General features: G+C 44.1%; 1 protein-coding gene across 3 annotated transcripts in view; it reads right to left on the reverse strand.

The window, feature by feature from the left end:
* The window catches only part of TACC3 (transforming acidic coiled-coil containing protein 3), a 195,617-nt gene extending 172,747 nt beyond the window's left edge, over window positions 1-22,870 (reverse strand). The window contains exons 1-3 of one of the 3 annotated variants that reach the window (XM_033951090.1): window positions 22,720-22,870; window positions 4,492-4,651; window positions 4,159-4,304 (exon numbers count right to left, since the gene is read on the reverse strand). In XM_033951090.1, the coding sequence (XP_033806981.1) occupies window positions 4,159-4,304; window positions 4,492-4,650 (305 nt within the window). In that variant the 5' untranslated portion in view covers window position 4,651; window positions 22,720-22,870. Of the gene's footprint in view, window positions 1-4,158; window positions 4,305-4,491; window positions 4,652-21,930; window positions 22,139-22,719 lie in introns of those variants that run through there. The other 2 variants (XM_033951080.1, XM_033951099.1) reach the window with 2 other exon arrangements.
* Between the last annotated feature and the right edge of the window lie 425 nt (window positions 22,871-23,295).

The raw sequence follows: 23,295 nt of genomic DNA on the forward strand, positions 1-23,295 counted from the left end.
ACTAACCCCATGCAACATGAGCGAAATACGTATGTCCTTTAAAGTGAATACGTACTAGACTCAATCAAGATGCTGCATCTACTGCCCCGTGGAAAACAACAACATCCTTACAGGTATCAGACAAAGCTCACATCGCTAATGAGAGCTTCAGGGATGAGGCTAACAGCCACATAGCGCGTGATACTCCGCGGGTTTGATAGAATAGGTAACTGGCTCCTGGTTAAAAGGAGCTGTACAGCCCTTCCTGTCTGGTCGGGGGGCCCGTCTAGCATGTGCCATCATGGCGACAGGAGAAACCAGCGTGATGAGCATGGAAATCTGAAGTCCAGGCCCCCTCAGAAATAGAGAAAGAGAGTCCTGGCCGCAGGAAGATGCGCAGTGTCATTATGCCCATAGAGACAGCCCGAACTTGGAAACTGTTTGTACTACCTTTAGGCATATATATATATCCTATGCCACTACTAGACACATGCAGCTCAGCACAGAGGCCCAAATAAGGACAGTTACCAATAGACAAAGGCTCAATCCGCAGGGACCCCAAGAGAGACAATGAGATACCCGTGTGAAATACAGGGCACTATCTTAACTGCTCTCAGTGTGCCGTGAGTTGCCGAATGTCGACCCAGTCCGGAGACAAACCGAGACTAGGTGACCTAGCACAGGTCAGAGTCTCTCTGGTAATCCCCTCGAGTGCTAACCCCAAAGTCCGATTAAACTAGCAGCTTCCTTCAAGGGAATACAGCAGGAACACAGACAAGACATAAATCTGCCCAAGCTTGTCCCAAAGCTGGTGAAACACATACAACTTGTCTGAACCGGAAAGAAGAGAATCCGCGGCATACCCTGACCAAAGTCAGCTGTAAATAAACTACTGAAATGCTTCAGCTCTCCCGCCATTGACGGAGACCCAAGCGCATGTCTGATTCTCGCTGACACGTGGCCGCTGCATCAACGCTCCTAGAAACATAGTCGGATTCAAGCCATACAAAATTTACCCTGCCGCGGCCTGCATAGAAAGAAAATCAGACTCGGGGAAACCAGAAGAACGGTGCAGTGCTTCCCACAGCGCCGGAAAAAACATGTCCCATCTCATGTGCGCTGCACAATCAGCTGCACAGGACTACTACTGCTGCACTGAAACCCAACAAGGAGAACAAGTGCGAGCATGAAATCGCACCGCTACTGCCACGCTGTAACCAACAAGGAAACCAAACGCGTGCATGCAAAGGGCGGGAAAGTCCCGGCTTCCTCAACGGATTTCTAGTCATAAAACTTAGCCTCAATAAAATATCCATTCCTTAAACATACGTTGACCGAACCCACAGTACTAAGACTCCCAAACAGAACTTGAAGATCAAACAACAGTAAAAAAAACACATACATACTCACAAGCTTGTTGTTAGGACTGGTTGAAGCCAGCAAGAGCTGGTTGTGCAGCACTAACAGGGTAGAATGTAGCAACTGTGGTCTCTTGGGTTTTTTTGTTGTTTTTTTTAAACAGAGAAGGGAAAGAAGAAAAAAATTGAGACCCAGTCAGACCCTCTAGCAATGGAGGGAGGGTGAGGCAGGGACCTGGGGGGGCCCAGGTGTAACCCCTAAAGCCGGCACCGTTCAACCGGACACCCCTGTCTCACTGAAGAGAAAATCTCAACAGGAGAAATAGCATTGCCAGCTCACTGAAAAGAAACCTCAACAGGAGAAACAGAATGGCAGTCTCACTGAAGAGAAATCTCAACAGGAGAAAATAAAGTTCCAGTCACAGCCAGAATCCAGGAGCTAATCGAATAGCAACCATCACCTGTTGGGAGATAGAGCATACTGGAGATACAGGAGGAGTGCCAGCCAAAATGACCACCTGTTAATCAGTTTCTCTATCTCTGCCTGCTGGTAGATGTGTGCTATCCAATTGGTCTCTGGATTCATCTGCTGCTGTTGCTAAGGAAATAAGAGTTGTCAGGAAGTTACAAGATAATTAGGTGGGTTACATAAGAATTGTCGAGAACTTAAGATGATACATGTTGGGTAATTAGAAACATTTTTGATTTGATAGGGGTGAAGTGTGGTAGGTGTAGTTTGGGAAGGAACTGACCTAGGTCTCGATGAAGCCTCGACGATGTGGAGAAGGATGTCTCGAATCACGGTCCTGTGATTGAGTCGGATCCAGTCCGGAAGATGAATGACGAGGAGTCCTCGTCCTATGCCTCGCAAATGGCAACACCTTATGTGAAGAGGAAGGACTGGTAGACTGAGTTAGAGGACAAGATACCAAAAAGGACTCGGCTCCTTGTATAGAGTGACTAGGTTGCGCTCGAGGCACTGCCAAGGACTCGGCTCCTTGTACAGAGTGACTAGATCATGCTCGGCTCCTTGTACAGAGTGACTAGGTTGAGCTCAAGGCACTGCCAAGGACTCGACTCCTTGTAATACTGCCGAGTGCTTAGGCTGGACTACAGGAAGCAGAGTCGAGACAGGAGTGAATTTAGCAAGCATGTTACCAAACTCCTGATGCAGAATAGGCTCTATCATATTCTGCAAACGTAGCACCAAGACCACTGGATATATTTGGTGTGCTATAGTCTCCGAGGAAGACAACCTCAAAGAAGAAAGATGTCTGGATTTTGAGACATGTTTCTTAGGCAGCTTCAAAACCACTGGTTCTAAGGGTGGCATATCTGAAGGAGGTGGCTTAGCTATCTTACCTGAAGGAGACAGTGAGGATAACGACTCCTCGGGAAAAGATTTAGGTGATTTCCCTGAAGACGAGGACTTTGCAAACGAGGAAAGTTTGATTAATGGCAAGGCAGAGGTGAAAAGCGTTATGCCCGTAGAAGACTTCATTGGGTTCAGAGCAGAGGTCGAGGCTGGAATTAAGGTCAAGGCCTTATCCATGCTGCCAAAGAGCTTGTCTACCTGAATTTGATGACATTTCAGGGCTCATGGCTTAAGGGTAGCACAGCGGGCACACAACTACGGACAATGGTCAGGTCCTTAACACTGTACACACCATTTATGTGGGTCAGTGAGGAAGATCACGTGCTGGCACCGGTTATACTTCTTAAAGCCTGTAACAGGTCTTAACATAGAATGGAAAACAGCCGCGGTTAAATTGAAGCCCTGAGCCGTGACACGAAGAAAAGAAAACTTATAAAAAGAAGAAAACTTATTTTAAAAATGTTTTAAAAATGAAACGCACAAATTAAACAGTGACCCTGTAAAGAAAATACAAGAGCCGCGGTGAGAGAATGCACGAGTAGAACTAAGTCTAGCACAAAACGTCTAGTCCAAGAGCGACACTCCCATAATGGACTGAATATAGTCTTATCAAGTGATTTGTGATGGTAACTATTCTCATTCATGGAGCAACCCATCTGGTGTGCCCCAAGGTTCTCCGCTATCACCTGCCATAGACCATCAAGAGAAACTAGAAACCTACTTATTTGCTTATCCAAAAATTAATGGGTGTAGATATAAGACCTTCTTAGATAGGACCCTAGCATTTCAAGCTGGTAGGCAACAATCTTGGTTAGGTAAATGTATTCAGCAAGCTATGTTATCCTATTGATGTTTTTGGAAATTAATTAAGACCACTTTGTTCGATAAGTTTATTACTTAATGAGAGTTATTATTGAAATTCTATTTTACAAATATTTGTATTTTTTTAATGTATTATTGTAGTTTGTCGATTGTCTTTTTAGTGTAAACCGCCAAGAACAGGGGTGTCCAACCTGTGGCCCCGTGAAGTATTTTGTGCGACCCCGGTTGAGGGTGATGTAGTGTTTTCCTCTATTGCCCCGGGTGCTGCCGGCTGCCAGCTCCCTCCTCCGTCTTGCTGCAGTGTTTGCACGGCCCCAGAACCATTTTTTTTCGGCCAATGCAGCCCACTGAAGCCAAAAGGTTGGACACCCCTGGCCTAGAACTTTTGGTTGTGGCGGTATAAAAGAATAAAGTTATTATTATTAGTCTCTGCAGCATCTCTAATGAGGGTGACGCACAATCAGCTTGGGATCCTAATCAGCACTGTTTTGCTTTTAAATACATAAAGTGCAAAAGGCAATCACTGAATTATGTTATGTATAGTCATGGAAATTATACATAGTTCATGAGATTTAGTCTTATAACATCCACTTAACCAAATAATCAGGACTATAAGATACTCACTCAGAACTACAAGATACATTGATATGAAGATTCTCCAGAGCTGCAGCACAGTCATCTAGTGTAAATGCAGCTTCTTGTTTGTTTGTCATATTAGGACTTAAAATTCTCTGAGTCTGAGGGTCTCTCATAGGTGTTTGAAAAGTTACCTGAAAGTATACAAAAATGTATATTGGAGAGATTTAGTTGAAATATGAGGTATCAAAAGTAAAATAGTATTAGTGAGGACTCGCTAAAAGTCAGACTGACTCGGACATTAAAAAGATACTTCACAAGTACTTGAGTTGAGAATACTGGGGTAGAGATAGGATACTGAATTGAAGACTACTAGCATACCTTCATGGCCTTTACTGCACTCTTTGGTGGCAAATTTTCTTTTTGTGAAGGACGAAGAATGGATGGTCTCCCTGTGGGCTGCTGGGGGGTTAACAGGAAGTCGCAGGATTCTGTGGTTATATCATTTCTGCAGTTTTCATCATTTATTTGCAAACTCATTCTAAGGAATGAAAAACCATTAATAAAACTGTATAAGCTTCTATTTACAATCATTTATTTTTAGCCCACAAATGTATTTGGACTTTTTATTCCCAAAACCAAGATAAAATTCAGGCTGTGGTATGGGGAGAGAATGGGCTTAAGTACTAACATAAATATATAAAAGTTAAATACATAAAAGCCCAAAACTATGCAAATGTTCAGCTAACAATAGCACAAGTTTGTATAACTTAAAATCCTATCCACAGAGCAAACAGCTTTAGCTTCACAAACTAAAATCAAGTGTTGTCAGTAAACTATGCAGGATTTTGGAATGAATTTAATATTTTAATATGATTGCATTTAATAAGCTCTAAAGTCATACATTGCAATAATCAGTTTAATCTACAAATGATGGCCGTCACATCAATTTAGTGCACAGTAGTTGGAACCTACTGGGCAGAGCTTTGGATTCTTTCCCAGAAATAGCTAAGAAGAAAAAAAAAAAATTTAAATTGAATCGGGTTGGGCAGACTGGATTGGACATTCAGGTCTTTATCTGCTGTCATCTACTATGTTACTAATAAATGCACATTGCTGTTACCCTACTTTGCCAGGAGGCATCCTCTAAGATTTAGTATCAGAGGAACAGGAAGATTTCTCTGAAAGTGGGCATGCTCAGATCCCCTCATCTTTCTAAGCTGGAGGGGGACCCATTGCAGACAAAGATTGCCGGCTCATAAACCGTGTGGTCATTGTAGCACTTGTGGCTATATATGGTGCCAACCATTTATACTTATTCCAAATTCACAAGGGAAGAAATTCAATCTTATCACAGGTACTAACTGTGACTCCCAGGCAGTGGTTTATTGCGTGATCTGCCCGTGCGGTTTATTATATATCGGACAAACTAGTAGAAAAATTAAAACACACATTATTGAACATCTTAGTAATATCCGTAGGGGCGGAGACACAGCACCCCTGGTGGATCATTGGTTGAAGGAAAATCACTCGTTGCAAGATCTTAGATACACTGTGCTCATACATATTAATCAATACGAAGGAGATATCTGCAAACTTTTATTACAGAAAGAACGACGATTAATTTACAATTGGAATACATTAATCCCTAATGGCTTAAATTCAGAAATCGAGTGGTTAAATATATAAATATATGTGTGGTGCCCCCGGGTATTTTGTCATTTCCGTTGTTTTAAGAATAATCTTTTCACCTGTTGAGAGTGTTAGCATAAGTACTTGTATTTATATCCGGGAGTTTCAGTAACTTCAGCCAGTTCCTCTTCCGGTGTCAGTCCCCGATTTAGCTTGCCTGAGAAGGTACGTTGAGTAACTTTACATTGTTAAGAGAGAAGTTAAACATTTGATTTAAGAAAGGTTAGATTCGGTTATAATATTGAGTAAAGTTTGTTTTATCTCTAGTCTTGTTTTTAATACTAGTATGCTTTTTACTTAGACCCCTCCTGACGAAGAATACGAAACCTGGGTCGGGGGGCCAGGCATTGAAGTAAAACGCACATGGCACCTTAAATTGCACTTTAGTAGCACCTCAGCACTTTCAAAAAAATGTTTTTGCACTACTTTGCACCAATTGCACAACCTATTAACGCTGCTATAGACTTTTACTGATGTTTTGCCATTTATGCTGTAAATGGTTGGAAATTGCAAAAGATAATGTGTTTTTCCACCTAAACACGTGACTTGTTGCAGCATTCTATGAAACTGAATCTACTTTTGATAGTGGATAAGTGTCTGCTTTTTAAATGTAAACCTGCTAAGAACTTAAATACAATAATAGAGCTGTGATTCAATAAAGAATAATATTATTTTGCATCACAGAATACTAGTGATTTTCTCCCTATCAGTAGAAGCTTTATGCATTTATGCAAATTTTCACTGTTTTTCAGATTCAAATATCTCTAACTAGTATTTTAGCCGTTACATTAACGGGTGCTAGAATATATGTCTGTGTCTTTATTTCTGTCTCTCTCTCTCCCTCTGTCTTTGTTTCCCTCTGTCTCTATCCCTGGCCTCCTTTGTCTGTCTGTCTTTCTGTGTCTCTCCCTGCCCCTGTATCTTTCTTCTTTTCTTTCTGTCTGCCTTCCTCCCGCTGTCTTTCTTTCCCCCCCACTTCCCTGTCCAGCAGCCACAGCAGCATTCCCTCCCTCTCCATGTCCCTGTGCAGCAGCATTTCCCCCACCCTACTTCCCTATATAAATGGACTTTAGAAAGGTGGATGTGATGCCCACGTAGCAGTGCATACTGACTGTGTAGAGAGGTCTGTGTTGGTGTCTCTTAGGGAGCGCATGTCACTGTGCGTCCGTTGCGTTTAGGAACACTTCGCTCTGTGTGCGCGTGGAGCTGCGGCGCTCCCGCTGGCGGCCGCAGGGTGGCACTGTGACCTGGGCTGCAGCCAGGCTCCGGGCAGGGCCGCGGCTCCGTCACTCAGTGAGAGAGACCTGGGCGCGCGGCGGCGGGCTGGGCCTTGCGGCGCACGGAATTGCAGATCGGTGGCTGCTGTAGCCTCCAGCCCGGCCCCGAGATGTCCGGCAAAATCGAGAAAGCCGAAGAGTCACCGGCAGTGTGGGGTACTTATAGGCGCGCATGCGTACTCCTTCCTCCACGGACATACAGATCAGGCAACACGCAGGTAGGAGTGCGCATGTGCGCTTAGCATTTTATAATGTGTAGGTTTGCTTTTTATAATTTGAAAGATCATGTTTTTTGCTACAGAAGCTATCCTGTTTCATCTTGGACCCGACCTTTCTTTGGTGAGAATTAAAGCTTCAAAGATAAGCATTAGTTGTATATCGGTCCAACCATTTACACTCAAACCTCGGTTTGCAAGTAACGCGGTTTGCGAGTGGTTTGCAAGACGAGCAAAACACTCAAACAAACTTTAACTCGCAGAACGAGCATTGACTCGATTGAGTCCACCCCAAGAACCGGCTTCCCTTCCCTTGCGGCCCACCTCCAAACCCTTACCTCCAGCGGACACTGGATGAGAGGAACAGGAGGCTGGTGGCAGAGAGAAGTAGCACCCGGAACAGGAAATACTCCTGCAGGGTCAGGTCGCGAATGTTTAAGAACCGTAGGGTGATACGCCAGACAGCAATAACAGCTTTTGCTGTTCCCTTTGGTTTGGGCGAATCCGTGCTCCGAGGGGGGCAGACCTCGGAACTGGACAGTGACTTTTCGCTGAGCCCGCTGGATCCTGCGATCCCTCCCCGTCCCGGGACGATGTCGGGCAGTCCCGCGGATCAACGGGAGACGTCGGGGAGTGAATCCCCGCTGGAACCGATGATGCTGCCTTTGACCCCGGAGGTAATTCAAGCTATGCCGGGTCGCAAGCAAACGGCAGATGGAGGAGGAGGCGTTCAGGGAGCAACGAGTGTGGGAAATGGAGTCCCTTCTCCACTTCAACCTCTGAAACCCCTGATTAAGCCTAAAGTGGTGGATATGGAGGCGTTGTGGGGAGCCATGGAGAGCCTTCACCAGGTATGCTCCCAATTTATTTCCTCAACTCAACAAACTGCAATTCAAATTAAAAATTGTGAAGGGAAAATTCAACAACAAGCAACTAGAATGGATAATATTGAAAAGACAGTCTCTGAAATAAAACTTGTATCAAATTCTCAAATGAAAGAAAAAAACTTAATGATCAGGAAAATTGAAAACTTAGAAAATGCAAATAGGAATTTAAACCTGAGACTTTTAAATTTTCCTGTATCTAGAATATTATCACCGAGAGAACTTTTTCATTCTTTTTTGACTTCAGTTTTAAAATTTCCAGAGACAAATATGCCACCATTGCAAAAACTATATTATCTAAATATGGTTGAAGAGGATAAGGACAAGTCAATTGTTCATCCTGGAGAATTAGACCTCACTGGGATGTTAGAATCTTCACGGATTGAGATTTCAGCGAGAGCCACTTTGTTAGTAACTTTTGTTTTCTTACAAGATAAAGAAGCTCTTCTCCGCCTCTATTATAGAACTGAAAATGTTGAATTTTACAATCACAAAATTGCAATTTTTCCTGATGTTTCAAAGTGGACGCAGCTTAGACGGAAAAAATTTCTGACATTCCGTCAGTCAGTTTTGGCTTTGGGAGCTACCTTTCAACTTAGGTTTCCTTGTAAATGTTGTATTACCTATCAAACAAATAAGTATATTTTTTATGATCCAGAACAATTGCAATATTTTTGGAAGGTAAGGCTGCCATTAAGGCTCCTGACCCCTCTGTAATTTCAACCACTTAGGACCTAATGTAATTAACCAAAGAACCCTGTACATTTGTGGCATATGCAAATATGACCGAGTTTAGTTTTCTTTAATTCAACTACCCTTGATTGTGTATGGTTTCACTCTCCTTTAATGTGGACTATAATCATTGTACTGGAATTTATGATTTGATAATAATTTCTTGAATGTATTTAGTTACATGTATCAAAGTGCTCTTTGTGATCTTTAATGTGAAAATGAATAAAATAGATTAAAAAAAAAAAAAAAAAAAAAAGAACCGTAGGGTGGAGCTGGGGGGGGCCGGGGGAGTAAAGGGCACCTCCATGCTACCGGCTTCACTTGGCAGCAGGGCCGCTCTCCGAGTCTTTCAGCTGCGATTCGGAGCTGCCCTCCCACCACACTGCGACAGTTTACAACCACCTCTTCCGGCCTCTCTCCCATTGGCCCATGTCACAGACGTGATGCGTCGGGCTGGCTTCTCCGCACATGTTAGCCGGAAGCATGGGAGCTTCCCCCGCTGCCAGATTGGAGCGCTTCTCCTGACGTCGCCCTGGTAATTTTGTGTGCCAGGTTTGAATGTTGGCAGCGCGGTGATGATAGCCTGAAGATGAGTGCTTAAATGTGGAGGCAAGAAACCATCCGCCCACCGCACGAGCGCAGGCAGCTGCTGGGGGTAAGTGGCAGCTTACATTCTTTCCACAGTTGTGGGACAACTTGGCACCAGAGCCAGGGAGGTGGGTTGACAGAGAAAGAGGCGGGCTGGAGGTAGAGGAAGGCTTTCTTGAACAATAATGCACAGAGGGAGAAGGGAAAGCTGTTCGGGGGCTGATGCTGTGTTCTACGGTATGGGTGGATTAGATGCAGAAATCCAAGGTAAATACTGAAAGTTTGCAGGGGAGGGTGAGCTTGTATTTGCAACATAGGCCTGTTTTGGGGATGTGGAACGAATTGTCCAAGTTTCTATTACTTGCTATGGGGAAAGTTGCTTTGATATTCGAGCACTTTGGATTACGAGCATGCTCCTGGAACGGATTATGCTCGTAAATCAAGGTACCACTATATTTACATTTTAAAATCGCTTTTAGCTTCACCGTTTCATTATTTTCATTTCATTTCTTTTACCGTTTTAACTTTTATTCTTATGTTGTTCTTAAAAGATATAGCTATTTAGCTTTAGAGTAGATTCTCAAATTTCATCAATGCCACCTCTCCCGATATGCATGTTTCAAAAAGAAATTTTTTTCAGGGTGGAGGGGAACTGGAAAAACATAAGTCAACTTTCATTCTTTCAATATCTTACTGTCCACATGCTTCTAAATAGAGTAATAAAAATCAGTCGGTCCCAGAGGTGGTTAAAAACTGTTAATATATCCCATTGTGGACATTCTTCTTATCCAAAACATAAGTTAAAGCAGTTATCAACACTGCACTGAGAACGGACCAAATGGATATAAAAGTTGCAACACACATTATAAAAATTAATTGCTTACCGATTGAGGGAGCGATCATGACAAGTGTATTATACACTGAGATCACACATTTATCAGTTATTGATCCATTGTCTGAAAGACATTCCCAATAGTCAGATACTATATAAATTTCTAAGCTTTATTAAAAACAAAAAAGAAAAGTGCAAAAACCACACTTAAACTGTGCATACATACTGACAAAGATCAGGAAATCGCATAAATTTAACTTTTAACTCAGTTTCTTGCACATGGTTTTGGAAGTCTGGTCAATGTTTGCCAAAATAGCTTGTGTACACTTCCCCCTCCCCATTCGTGGTTTCGGCAATCGCTATTTTTTGGGGAGGGGAAAAAAAGAAACACACTCCACAGTTTAGCCTTCCCCCTGGCATCCTGGCCTTACCTGGTGGTCTAGCGGGCTTTTGGGGCAGGAGCGATCTTCTTACACTCCTGCCCCGTGTAGATCGCCAATAGGAAATGGCTGTGGGTAGTTCCCGTCGTAGTCTCGAGAGACTAGGAGAACTCACGGCAGCTATTTCCTGTTGGTGATCTGCACGGGTCAGGAGTGTAGGAAGATCGCTCCTGCCCCAAAAGCCCACTAGACCACCAGGTAAGGCTGGGATGCCAGGGGGAAGGCAGGAGGGAGGCGGGGGTGGGTCAGAGCCGGACCAGAAGATATTTGCGGTATTTCACCATTCGCGGTCCAGATCTGCCCCTATCCCCCGTGAATCCGGAGGGAGAAGTGCACTGTCTGCCTGATGAAGTGATCATAGATGTATTAAAGCCTGCAATAATATGCTGTTCAGGGATCCAGCATATGTCTCTGTGGGGAGGCCAGTGAAATGGTCGTGCAGGACCTTGTGGATGCAAAAAAATTAACCAGGATGTTGTATTCTTCCATTGAAATTTCACATACATGACCAATCCACCAAGAATTGTCATATATGCAAGCTAAGTACTGTCCAGGTTGAAAGTTGGATGCTTGAAAGGTAGGGACATGTTCAGGATCAGATCTAAGACATTGGCAATAAATGAGCTGGTGTCACTTGAAACTTTGCTTATGCAGAGTCTAGCAGTGTCTATGGGTTTAAATTGGTAATTTCCTCTTGTTCCAGCCACTGTGTGCCTATACTAAACCCTTGCTCCTGAGCAGGTCTTACTGCTTCAATATCTTCCTTAGCAATGAAGAAAAATTTGATTCCTGAGACAGATTTATCGCAGAATTCAAATAGATCCCATGGTGTCAAAATTTGGTTATCGAGAGGGCATTGTAAGCTGGCATGGGCAGCTAAACATTTGGCTGTTCCCCCAATCCCATCACATGGAGATTTGCCATGGCTGGTACCAAAGAAGTTCCACTCAACAATAATTTGAAAGTCAGAATCATGGCTGCAGAGGTTAATGAAATTCTTGACGTTTTTATATTGCGCAGCAGAACCATCATTAGAGAATATGGCTTAACACAGGCAAGACTTCCTTCAGATGCAGAATAAGCTTCCTCAAAAATGCATGAACAGCAATAGTATCATGATGCAAGTTGTCACTGATCATGCATATGCTTAGGCTTTGGATATCAGGATTGCAGAAGTAGACGATAAAGGGGTGTAATGTTGCTGGGCTATTTTTCCCAATGAAACCCCTGTACTGCATCCTGAACAATGAAGGAATAATTTTCAGCCAAGTCCATCAAAAGAATAGCATGCCCCTCCTTTATATTTGCTTTCAGTTCCTTCAAATAAGCACTTTGGTACTTGGAAATAAAATGGTGGCTGGCCAAATTATAAATTTTTCCAATTAATTCGGAAGCGAAGTCCTCTATGGATAACTGTCTTGTTTCCAGTGTATCCTGATCAGTGTGAATCCACTGCTTAAATTCAATGATATCATCTGGATCATGTTCACCAAAGAACTCAGTACAATATTCCTCCAGAGGGATCTCCCCAGGACATATTTCACACCGCTACAACATGCAGTGTTTTGAGTTCATATCAGACAGTTTTATTCAGAAGCACCGTGTAGTCATCTGGAACTACAATTGCTGAAAGCATAAGTTTCACATTCTGGTGGATTGTGCAGACAGACTGAATGAGTCCCTAATGCTGACTGGCACACCACTTTGGCTGAAGCTCATAGAACTTTGAGAACCCAATTCCAGGCCCATGCTGACTGATAGGTGGTGTACAATTCCTTCAGATTGCATAATAGCAATATTTTCTGCTTTTGCACTTTTTTACCACTGATCTGAACAGAGAATCTTTTTTGTCTGGGCATATTCTAGAGATTTCATAGTCTTCATAAAAATCCAGGACTTTTTGTGTAATCTGCTGAGCAAGCACTTTTCCTCTCTTTGTTGCTGGAACAGCAAGAATGCAACCCTGCTGTTTTAGTTTCCTGGTCTTTTTAACCATTCTTGTTGAAATGCTAAATTTCGAAGCAGTTTTCTCAATAGTCCAGCTGTGTGGAGCAAAAGTGAGAATTTGTATTTTCTCCCTATTACTAGATAGTTCCAACTTCTGCTTCAGTTCAGTCAATAGAAGGTCAGTCAGAAAGCACAGTTACTTACCGTAACAGGTGTTATCCAGGGACAGCAGGCAGATATTCTCACATGTGGGTGACGTCATCTACGGCACAGTTCTTCAACCGCCGGTCCACGGACCGGTGCCAGTCCGCAGGAAATTTTTGCCGGTCCGCACAGGGCCGGCAAGATTGACCTCACTTCAACTTCCTGCCGGTCCGCGCAGGGCCGACAAGATCAACATCTGAAGCGTGTGCTGGGCCGGAGAGATCTTGGGGAGCCTCCGACAGTGGCTTTCTCCCCTCTCTGCAGCTCTCCTTTACTTCCCAACGCAGCGATTCACGAAGGCAGCCTCGGGGCTTTTGCTGAGTCGCAGCTGCCTCTGATGATGCAACTTCCTCTTTCCTCAGAGGCGGCACGACCCAACAAAGGACCCGAGGCTGCCTTTGTGAATCGCTGCACTGGGAAGTAAGAAGAGCTGCTGGGAGGGGAGAAAACCACTATCAGAGTCTGGGAAGCTGCTGGGCAGGGGAAAAAAGGGACAGCTGCTACTGGAGAGGGAGAAGAAGAGATGCTGCTGGGAGGGGAGGAGGGAAATGAATCTGGGAAGCTGCTGGGCAAGGAAAAAAAGGGACAGCTGCTATTGGAGAGGGAGAAGGAGAGATGCTGCTGGGAGGAGAGGAGGGAAAGGAATCTGGGAAGCTGCTGGGCAAGGAAAAAAAGGTACAGCTGCTATTGGAGAGGGAGAAGGAGAGATGCTGCTGGGAGGAGAGGAGGGAAAGGAATCTGGGAAGCTGCTGGGCAAGGGAAAAAAGGGACAGCTGCTACTGGAGAGGGAGAAGAAGAGATGCTTCTGGGAGGGGAGGAGGGAAAGGAATCTGGGAAGCTGCTGGGCAAGGAAAAAAAGGGACAGCTGCTACTGGAGAGGGAGAAGGAGAGATGCTGCTGGGAGGGGAAGGAAGAGAATTACTGCTGGACAGGAGGAGGAGGGAAGGGAGAATGAAAAAAGGAAGGAAACAGCTGGCAGAGAGATTAGAGGAGGGGAAGGGGAGACACAGTCATGAGAAAGTAGAGAGATTGATGATAGGAAGGGGTCAGCAGAAAAATAAGCAGAGAGGGACAACGATGATAGATCTGGTGTAGGAGAGATAAAAATGAAGAGAGCAGTGAAGCTGGAATGAATCATGTAAAAAGGAGAGAGGGGGCACAAGCTGAATGGAGAGGGGCATAGAAAGAAGACAGATACCATATGGAAGGGGGAGAGGACAGACAGTGGATGGAAGGGGCAGATGCTGGATTGAAGAGACAGAGAGGGCAGACGCTGGAAGGAAGAGAGTGAAAAGAAGATTGAAAGCAGAAACCAGAGACGACAAAAGGTAGAAAAAAAATAATTTTATTTCTATTTTGTGATTAGAATATATCAGATTTGAAATATATATCCTGCTAGAGCTAGTGTTAGACATAACTGGGGACTGCAAAGCCCAGGCAGTGCTTCTTTAGCTTCCAGCTGGCTTAGGGCGCTCTCTGACCAGGGGCAGTTGCCCTAGTTGCACTCCCCTAAAACTATTCCTGTCATGTGTGACTGCAGTATTCTATTAGCATGATATTTCTGTGTAGCATTCTGTAATAATTTGGCTTGTTCAGTTTTCTTGATAGTACAGGGGATATATGTGAAGGGGAGACAGGGGTTTTGTTGATTCTGCTCTGAATTATTTGTATTTATAAAATGACAATTGTAAAGAATATTGTTTCTTTTTATACTTTAATAAAATACATTCAATATAAAATCATAACTGAGGCTTGTGTGGATGGGATCAGATGATTTGTGGGGACCGACTCGCGGAGATGGGGCGGAAACGGGGTTTTTACATTTTAGTCCTAGTAGTTTGCCGGTCCACAAAATAATTCTTTTTTTTCTGCCGGTCCACGGGTGTAAAAGGTTGAAGAACACTGATCTACGGAGCCCCGACGCGGACAGCTTTTCAAGCAAACTTGATTGAAGATTCAAGTTTGCTGTGCTGTACCACGCATGTGTACCTTCCTGCTCCACTAGAGGGCGCATCCCCTCCTCATGGTCTCCAGTTCATATAACCAGCTAAGAAGCCAACCTCAGGGAGGTGGGAGGGTAGCGAGAATATCTGCCTGCTGTCCCTGGATAACACCTGTTACAGTAAGTAACTGTGCTTTATCCCAGGACAAGCAGGCAGCATATTCTCACATGTGGGTGACCTCCAAGCTAACCAAAAAGGGACGGAGGGAAGTTGGCAATTCAAGAAAACAGATTACGCAAAACTGACTGGCCAAACCGGCCGTCGCTCCTGGACAGAGTATCCAGACAATAGTGGGAGGTGAAAGTGTGAACCGAAGACCAAGTGGCAGCTTTGCAAATCTCCTCGATAGGCGTTGACCTGAGAAAAGCGACAGAAGCCACCATCGCTCTGACCTTATGCCCCGTAACTCGACCATGCAGCGCAAGACCAGCCTGAGCGTAGCAAAAGGAAATACAAGCAGTCAACCAGTTGGACAAGGTGCGCTTGGAAACAGGGCATCCCAACCTATTAGGATCGAAGGACATAAACAATTGAGGAACCGTCCGATGAGACTGAGTGTGTTGCAGATAAAAAGCCAATGCCCTCTTACAGTCAAGAGTGTGAAGCGCCACTTCTCCAGGATGAGAGTGGGGCTTCGGAAAAAAACACCGGAAGAACAATGGACTGATTGAGATGAAAATCAGACACCACCTTAGGCAAAAACTGAGGATGGATGCGGAGAACCACCTTGTCATGATGGAACACAATAAAAGGCGGGTCCGCAACCAATGCCTGCAGCTCACTAACTCTTCGAGCAGAAGTGAGCGCAAGCAGGAAGATCACCTTCCTTTTTTTTTTTTTTTTTAAATCAAATTTTACATTTTATAAATCAAGTATCCACTTGTACAGAAAGTTGAAGAAAAGCAGGAAAATAATACTCAAAGGTATAATACATAGTAATCAAATCAAATAAAATAAATGTTTAGCTTAAATTCAGCTCAAGTCCTCTAAATTAGATCCAAGAAGGATGAGGCGGATATATTAACAAATGCTAACAAATATCAATTCAAATATTAGGAAAACAAGATCCCTTGGCTGAGGAAGGATATCATTTATTCAATTGCACTTCACTTTGATTTCTCTTCATCCAGTCGAGTTCTTGCCAGAAAGGCTGTCAACTGGAATGGCTCAAAGAATACATATTTCTTCATATGGTATTGTATTACACATTTACAAGGATGTCGTAGAAAAAAAGTCCCTCCAAGAGATGTAACACCTAGCTTCATCAAAAGAAACTCTCGCCTTCTTCTCTGGGTTTCCCGTGCCAAATCTGGAAACATTAATATTTTATGTCCAAGAAATTCTTTCATTTTATTTCTAAAGAACAATCTAAGCAACCAGTTTTTATCTAGTGCAAGAGCCACAGTAAGAAGCAATGTTGCCGGAGATGCAACTCTCTATCCGAAAGTTCCAAGATTGCTGAAACATTAAGTGGTTGATTATCCTCCTGTTGTTTAGATGGTGAATTAATAGCTTTCATTGGTAGGTAATATACTTGAGTAAGTGGTGGTAATGTATCCTCTGGAATATCCAAAATCTCCAACATATAACGTTTCAACATATCCCTAGGTGTCACCGAGGCTATCCTAGGAAAATTAATCAGTCGGAGATTATTATTACGAGAAAAGTTCTCCAAAGTTTTCAATTTTCTACGCAAATTTGTGTTATCTTTTACTATTGCTTCACTAAGCTGTTTTGATGCTTTTAACTCCTGTTGTATATTCACAATATAATTCTTGGATTCATCAATTTCAACTTTTATATTTTTTATCTGTTTCTTGAAGAGTAATTATATTTTCCAGCTGCAAAAACTGGGGCTTAACAGACTTGGCTAGGTCAGCAACTAAATCCCAGATTGAGTCCAGTGTTACTTCTCTGGGTTTTTCAATAACATATGAGAGATTAAAAGTTTGAATAGTCTCACCGGTTATCAGCTGTTTCTGGCAATCCTTCTGCTGGGCTGAAATAATCCCTGATGTTTCCAAGTCCTCGGTGCTTCTTGGACTCACCTGAAAACTCAGGGAGTCCATCTCCACGCTCCCCTCTCTGTTCTTCCTAGCCTCCGAGGATAGGTGCTTGCCTTCTTCCAGCAGCTCCTCCACTCGTGGGGAGCTGGTAACCTGAGGAGGTGGGGGAGGTGCCCTAGCGTCGGGGCTCAGCGTAGTTTCTAGCCCCAAGGAGATCACCTCATTTCCGCGTCTGAGGCGTCTCCAGCGGGGGGGGGGGGGGGGGGGGGTGCCGATGCTGCCGGGATATCCTGCATCAGACGCAGGAGATCTTCAATATTGCCGAACGAGGGGACCGCTGAACGCTGCGAGGCTCCAGCGGCGCTGCGGCCTCTCCTCTTCGGCATCACAAGTAAGTAAATCGCTCCAAACAAAATTTTCCAAGCAGTCTTCTCCGGCGTGCTACTCAGCGTCCGGGACCGTCGGCCATCTTGGCGGAAGATCACCTTCCAAGTGAGAAACTTGAGATGAGATTTATCCATAGGCTCAAACGGAGGTTTCATAAGTTGAGCCAGAACTACATTGAGATCCTAAACCACAGGGGGGAGGGGGCTTGAGAGGAGGATGGACATTCAAGAGACCCCTCATGAAATGAGAAACCAAAGGATGAAGAGAAAGGGACTTCCCATCAAGCTGCTGATGAAAGGCAGCAATCGCACTAAGATGCACTCGAATAGAATTTGTCTTAAGACCAGACTGAGACAAATGAAGCAAATAGTCCAGAACTGAGGACACCGGGACTAACAAAGGATCTAGATCAGTGGTTCTTAACCTTGTTGGAGGTACTTAACTCCACCAGTTTCATATGCTTGTTCACCGAACCCTTCTTTATTGGAAAAATAAAATATGATTTTTACAAATTCAAAACATAGGTATACAGTGAGGGAAAAAATAATATCAATTTTGAAAACAAAAAAGTTCTTCTATATTTCGAATAATAATAACATAATAATGAAATTTACTGCAAATCAGTGTGACTTCTGCTGTTGCCTCTCAGAGACCAGTTCAGAAATGCGCGGCTTTACCTAGGCAAGTGCCACTCTCATGTCATTTTCGCAACAAAGTCTGTTCCTTTTCTTCGTTTTTATGTCTAGCATCCTCGAAAAGGATTGCTCGCAAAGATATGTTGTAACAAACGGTATGAAAATTTCCAGAGCTTTCTTAGCAATAACAGGGTACGTTACCAATTGTTGACACCAAAACGTTGAGAGCGTTGTTGTTCTGAAGAGTTGCTGTTGAACCTGGCTCTGCTGAATTTCAATGATTTCATCGAGGTATTCATCATTGACATCTGTTGTCTCAACACTAAACGTGAACGGCTGTCTCACCCATGCTGGATATGACTCTCTTGTAGGGAAGTATCCGTCGAGAGACTTTGCAAGCTCATCTAAGTGCGTGGCAATAGTTTGCTTCAGTTCCACGGGTACAGAAATGTCTCCGATTCCAGATACATCTTCGATCTTACTTACACAGTTGTCTAGCAGGGGAAAGTTTGCGAAGTTATCGTTTTCTGTTCGTCGTTTCCATAATGGTAGCTTTTTTTGAAAAGCTTTCAGATTTTCTTCCGCTTCGATGATGTTGACTCCATCACCCTGCATCTGCTTATTGAGATGATTGAGAGCTGCAAAGATATCAGCCATGTACGCTAAAATGAGAATGAACTCGGAATTTTTGAAGCAATCTGCATGACAATGTTGCTGCTCTTGCAAAAACAGAGCTAATTCCACACGCATAGCAAAAACACGATTCAGCACCTGTCCCCGGGATAACCACCGAACGTTAGAATGGTACAGAAGTACCTCGAATTCAGATCCCATTTCTTTACACAGCTCCTTGAAGATGTGGTGCTTCAGAGCATTATTTTGCACATAGTTCACGCATTCCACAACAATTTTTAAAACTTCTGCCAGTTTTGGAGGCAAGGTTTTTGTTGCCAACGCATGCCTGTGCAGAATGCAATGCGTAACAATGATGTGTGGTGCATCGGCATTCACTAGCGCACCAAAACCGGACTTTCTTCCGAGCATGGCTGGAGCTCCGTCCGAACAAACTGCAGAAACCATATCCCACGAAAGATTGTTGTCTTTGAAGAAGTCATCCACAAGTTTCTTCACATCAGTTGCCTTAGTTGTTGTTGTAAGAGGCTTACAAAATAAAAAATCTTCCTTTATCACGTCATCTTTCACATAGCGCACGAATACTGCAAGCTGGCTTAGATTGGAAACATCTGTGGTCTCGTCGAGTTGAAGGCTGAATTTTGCCGGGCTTGAAATCAGATCTGCAACTACTTGAGCCAAGATGTCTTTGCTCATGTCCTCTATTCTGTTGCTGATGATGTCATTTGAAAGAGGAATTTCAGATAACTGAACTTCAGCCGCTTTTCCCAGCATGATATTCGCCATCTTCAACACAGCTGGTTTTATGAGTGTTTCACCAATGGTGTGTGGTTTGCCCTGCTTTGCGATCAGGTAAGCAACTTCGTACGATGCTGTGAGGATCGGTTTGTTGATGGGTACAAAGCCAAGAACAGGCAAAGTAGCCTTTTCATCGAATCTTGCTCTCTTCACCTTGAATTCAGCGAGCGTTGTGTTCTTGTATTTTCCATCTCCATGCAGCCTAAGGAAGTGTTCCCTTAGTTTTGCCGGAGCTAGACTAGAATTACTCAACTTAGCATTGCAAATCATGCAATTAGGACGCTGATTCCCATCACGTTCCGTTATACATGTGAATCCATATTGTACATATTCGTCCGACCACTTTCGTATTTTGCTCGACATAGTTAGTAAAGGATTAAAATATTAAGATAGGTATCACACGACGTACCATCACAACAGTTACAATTCGACTACTGTGCGCATCAAATCCCCTGCAGCACAGATAGGCCAAGCGATGTTGCGTGATCACCTGCAGCCAATTATGGACAAGCGGGGCGTATCATCACGAATCATAAGCGCTTCGGTCACGTTCAATCATCTATCAGTTAAATTACAAATTTTGATCAGGAATTGATTGATGTATATAAGGCGTTACAGACTGAAAGATCAAGAAACCGAGTACACGATCAGTCTTGATCAAAATCATTGAATAACTGATAGATGATTGAACGTGACCGAAGCGTTATATGAGTCGGAGGTGTGTTTTGACCTCCGCCGAACCCGCGAGACTGACTCACCAAACCCCTGGGGTTCGGTCGAACCCAGGTTAAGAACCACTGTTCTAGAGTTTCTACAAGCAAGTATGCTTGTGAGACGTCCGCCATCGGGGCTCCATCGGATGACGTCATCCACTAGTGATAATACCTGCCTGCTTGTCCTGGGATAAAATGTTAATCATCATTTATATTTGTTTTATTTTTCAAAGAGGTCAAGGCAGATGACTTTAAAATATACAGTGTCACCTCAGTAACAACTATAGAAAAATAGACAAATACAGTGCAAAATTTAGACAGCAAATATAAATTCTCAAAACTGACATTTCGATCACTAAATTTAAAATAAAATAATTTTCCTACTTTTGTCTGGTGATTTAATTAGTTTCTGGTTGGACTTCTTTCTGACTGTGCATCCAACATTTTTTTCTTTCTGCCTCCTGCATGCTTCCTTTTCTCCGGACCTCATTCCCTTCCCCAACCAACATCTCTCTGTACCTCCATGAGTCCAACTTTTCTTCCTTTCTCCTCCACCCCTATTGGCAACATGTCTCCCTCTCTCTTCCTCCTGTTATGATCTTGCATCTCTCTGTTCTTCCTCAGGGTCTTTCCCCCTCTGTCTCTTGTCTGCACCTCCCATAGTCCAGCATCTGCCTCCTGTATTTCCCCCTTGGTTCAGGCCTCTCTTTCTCTTTCTTCTGCTTTTGAAAAAATGTCTGGGGGAACATCGGGGGAAGTTGAACCTCTAATTAAATATGGAATTATAGCAATTTTCATTGCACTAAGAGTTTTTTGGAGAGATTATATAGCACACTTATTTTTGTGTATTTTTGCACTTTGTTAAACACGATTGTACATAAAGGTCTGGGGATGTTACACACTTAAATAACCCCTTTGGGTTCACACAACTCTAAACTCAACAATCCAGGGTTAATAAGATTGCTGCGACAATTAAGTTGTGCTAATTGAGGACCTTGCACACAATTGATTAATAATTTTTCATAAATTTAATTGCCTTATATTGTAGTGTGCAGATCTCCCAATATATTCAGCTGCATATGAAGAATTCTTCATCAGGTTCATATTTAAATATTGTTCTTTATTGGGTCTTGGATTTCTTCTGCTTACAACACCCCTTCCCCTATGTCTAGCATTTGTTCTCTTTTCTTCCAGGTCATTCTCTACTTCTCACTCTCTCCTTCCTCCCTCCCTAGTTCAGAATCTTTCCACTGCTCTGCAGTCTCTTTCTCTCTAGTCCCTCTTTATACCTCCAAGTCCAACATCTGCCCCCCCCCCCTCTCTTCCTCATCCCCTTTGTTTCAGGTTTCTTCCTCTCTCTCTCTTCCTTCTGTTAACATTTCAATTCCTCCCAGGTCTTTCTGTCTCTCACTCTCTTTGTCTTCCCCCTTCCCAGGACATGGCATCTCTCTCCCCTCGGTTCAAGGTGTTTCCCCTATCTACCCCCTCTACTCCAACATCTGCCTTGTCTTCCCCCTCCCTTTTGGTTCAAGTCTGCTTTCCTGCCCCTCCTCAAGGTCCTTTTCTATTTCTCTTCCCCCTCCCCCAGGGCCCGGTGTCCAGATCCAATACAAGGAGCTTGCTCAATATTCTCAGCACCCATTGGCACTATGAAAATGGCAACTCGCATGAAAGTTTTGCTCTCAGTACCTTCAAAACACGTACACCTAAATAGCCCCTGAAAACCCGACGGGCTAAGAGTGCTCCGAGGACTGGGCTGAGAACCACTATGTTTTGTTATAACCTTTTCCAGGCACACTAAATTGACACGAGTCAAAAATAAAATACACAAAACCTGGAGTCACTGCATATTTCGTCCCTCGCCGACTCCCCAGTCAGTCAGGTCACTCAATTCACCTTGCAATGAACCTCGCCGCCATCCAGCACCATCCGCCTCTCGCGAGAAATTTGAAACTACCCGCGCTGCGGAGCTCCGCTTCTTCCCCTGCCCTTCTTGAGTTGCTCTTAAAGTCTCGCTATCTCGCGAGACCAGCACAAGAGCCGCGGGCCGCTTGAAAAAGCGACAGCCAAGGGGGAAACTACGACTCCCGTGATGACTTAAAGTACTTTGAGCGATTGCTTGCGTCCTGAAGCCGGCCGTGGGGAGTAAAGATGGCCGTCCGGGGGCAGCGGTATTCGGGCTAGATGCAAAGCCTGGGGCTGCTCTGCTCTCCTGTGCTTTGTTTCCGAACTTCGGCCGCCTACCCCCTCCTCACCCGCCGCCCCCATGCATCCAGCCTAAGCCATTAATCAGCGGGACAGCAGCTGTCATGACGGAGCAGGACCTGGGCACCAAGCGGGTCAAAACTAACGAGAAAAGACGCCCCCCCCCCCCCCCAGACTATCAACTTAAACCCGGTACTCAAAACAATTGTGACTCGGATTTGTATTGTATCAATAATAGCCACCAAGATACTTGATTACAGAGTACAGCATAATCGGACATCTTAATAACAGCAATATTAGTGTTTGGTCAGGTATTATTACGCACATAACAATACTATTCCAGGAGCGGGACCGCGGCAAAAAGACGCTAGGGAGAACACTGTAAACTACTTATACCACTACCCCTACAATCACTCACCTGAGTGCCTTCACCCCTCAGCAAAACGTGAGAACAACCTCCCCGGTTTATACTCCGGCTACCGTCACTGTTACAGGCAGCGCCTCGGCTCGTACAACAAAACAGTTCAAATTTTGAACGTTAGCAATAATCTACCAATCAGAACTCCGAAGCCGCGTGACGACAAGGTGAAGGGTTTACTAAAGCACCAATGAGAAGGCGATGTCAGACTAAAGGCGTAAACAAATAACGTCCATTGACGGCAGTGGGTGCTGCCTTGCGATGTTAGGAGACACTCCCCCCCCCCCTTCCTGAAGATGTGGGGAAATGTACAGTAGTTTGTCTTTAGTATGGAGTGGAGCGGCAACAGTGTTGCCAGTTTGGCGATTTTCCCGCCAAATCGGGCTAGTTTGTACGCCCCACGGCGGAAAATAAAGGGCTTTGGCGAGTAGCGGATTTTGGGGCTAATTTTTTTCTGGAATTGGGCTTGTTTTTGGCAGGTTCCGCTGCAGTACAACGGACCAATCACAAATGACCTTAGGGACTCTGAGGTCGTTTGCGATTGGTCCATTGTGCTCCAGTTGAACCAATAAAAAT

Source organism: Geotrypetes seraphini, chromosome 1 (genome assembly GCF_902459505.1).
Source record: "Geotrypetes seraphini chromosome 1, aGeoSer1.1, whole genome shotgun sequence".
Lineage (NCBI taxonomy): Eukaryota > Metazoa > Chordata > Amphibia > Gymnophiona > Dermophiidae > Geotrypetes > Geotrypetes seraphini.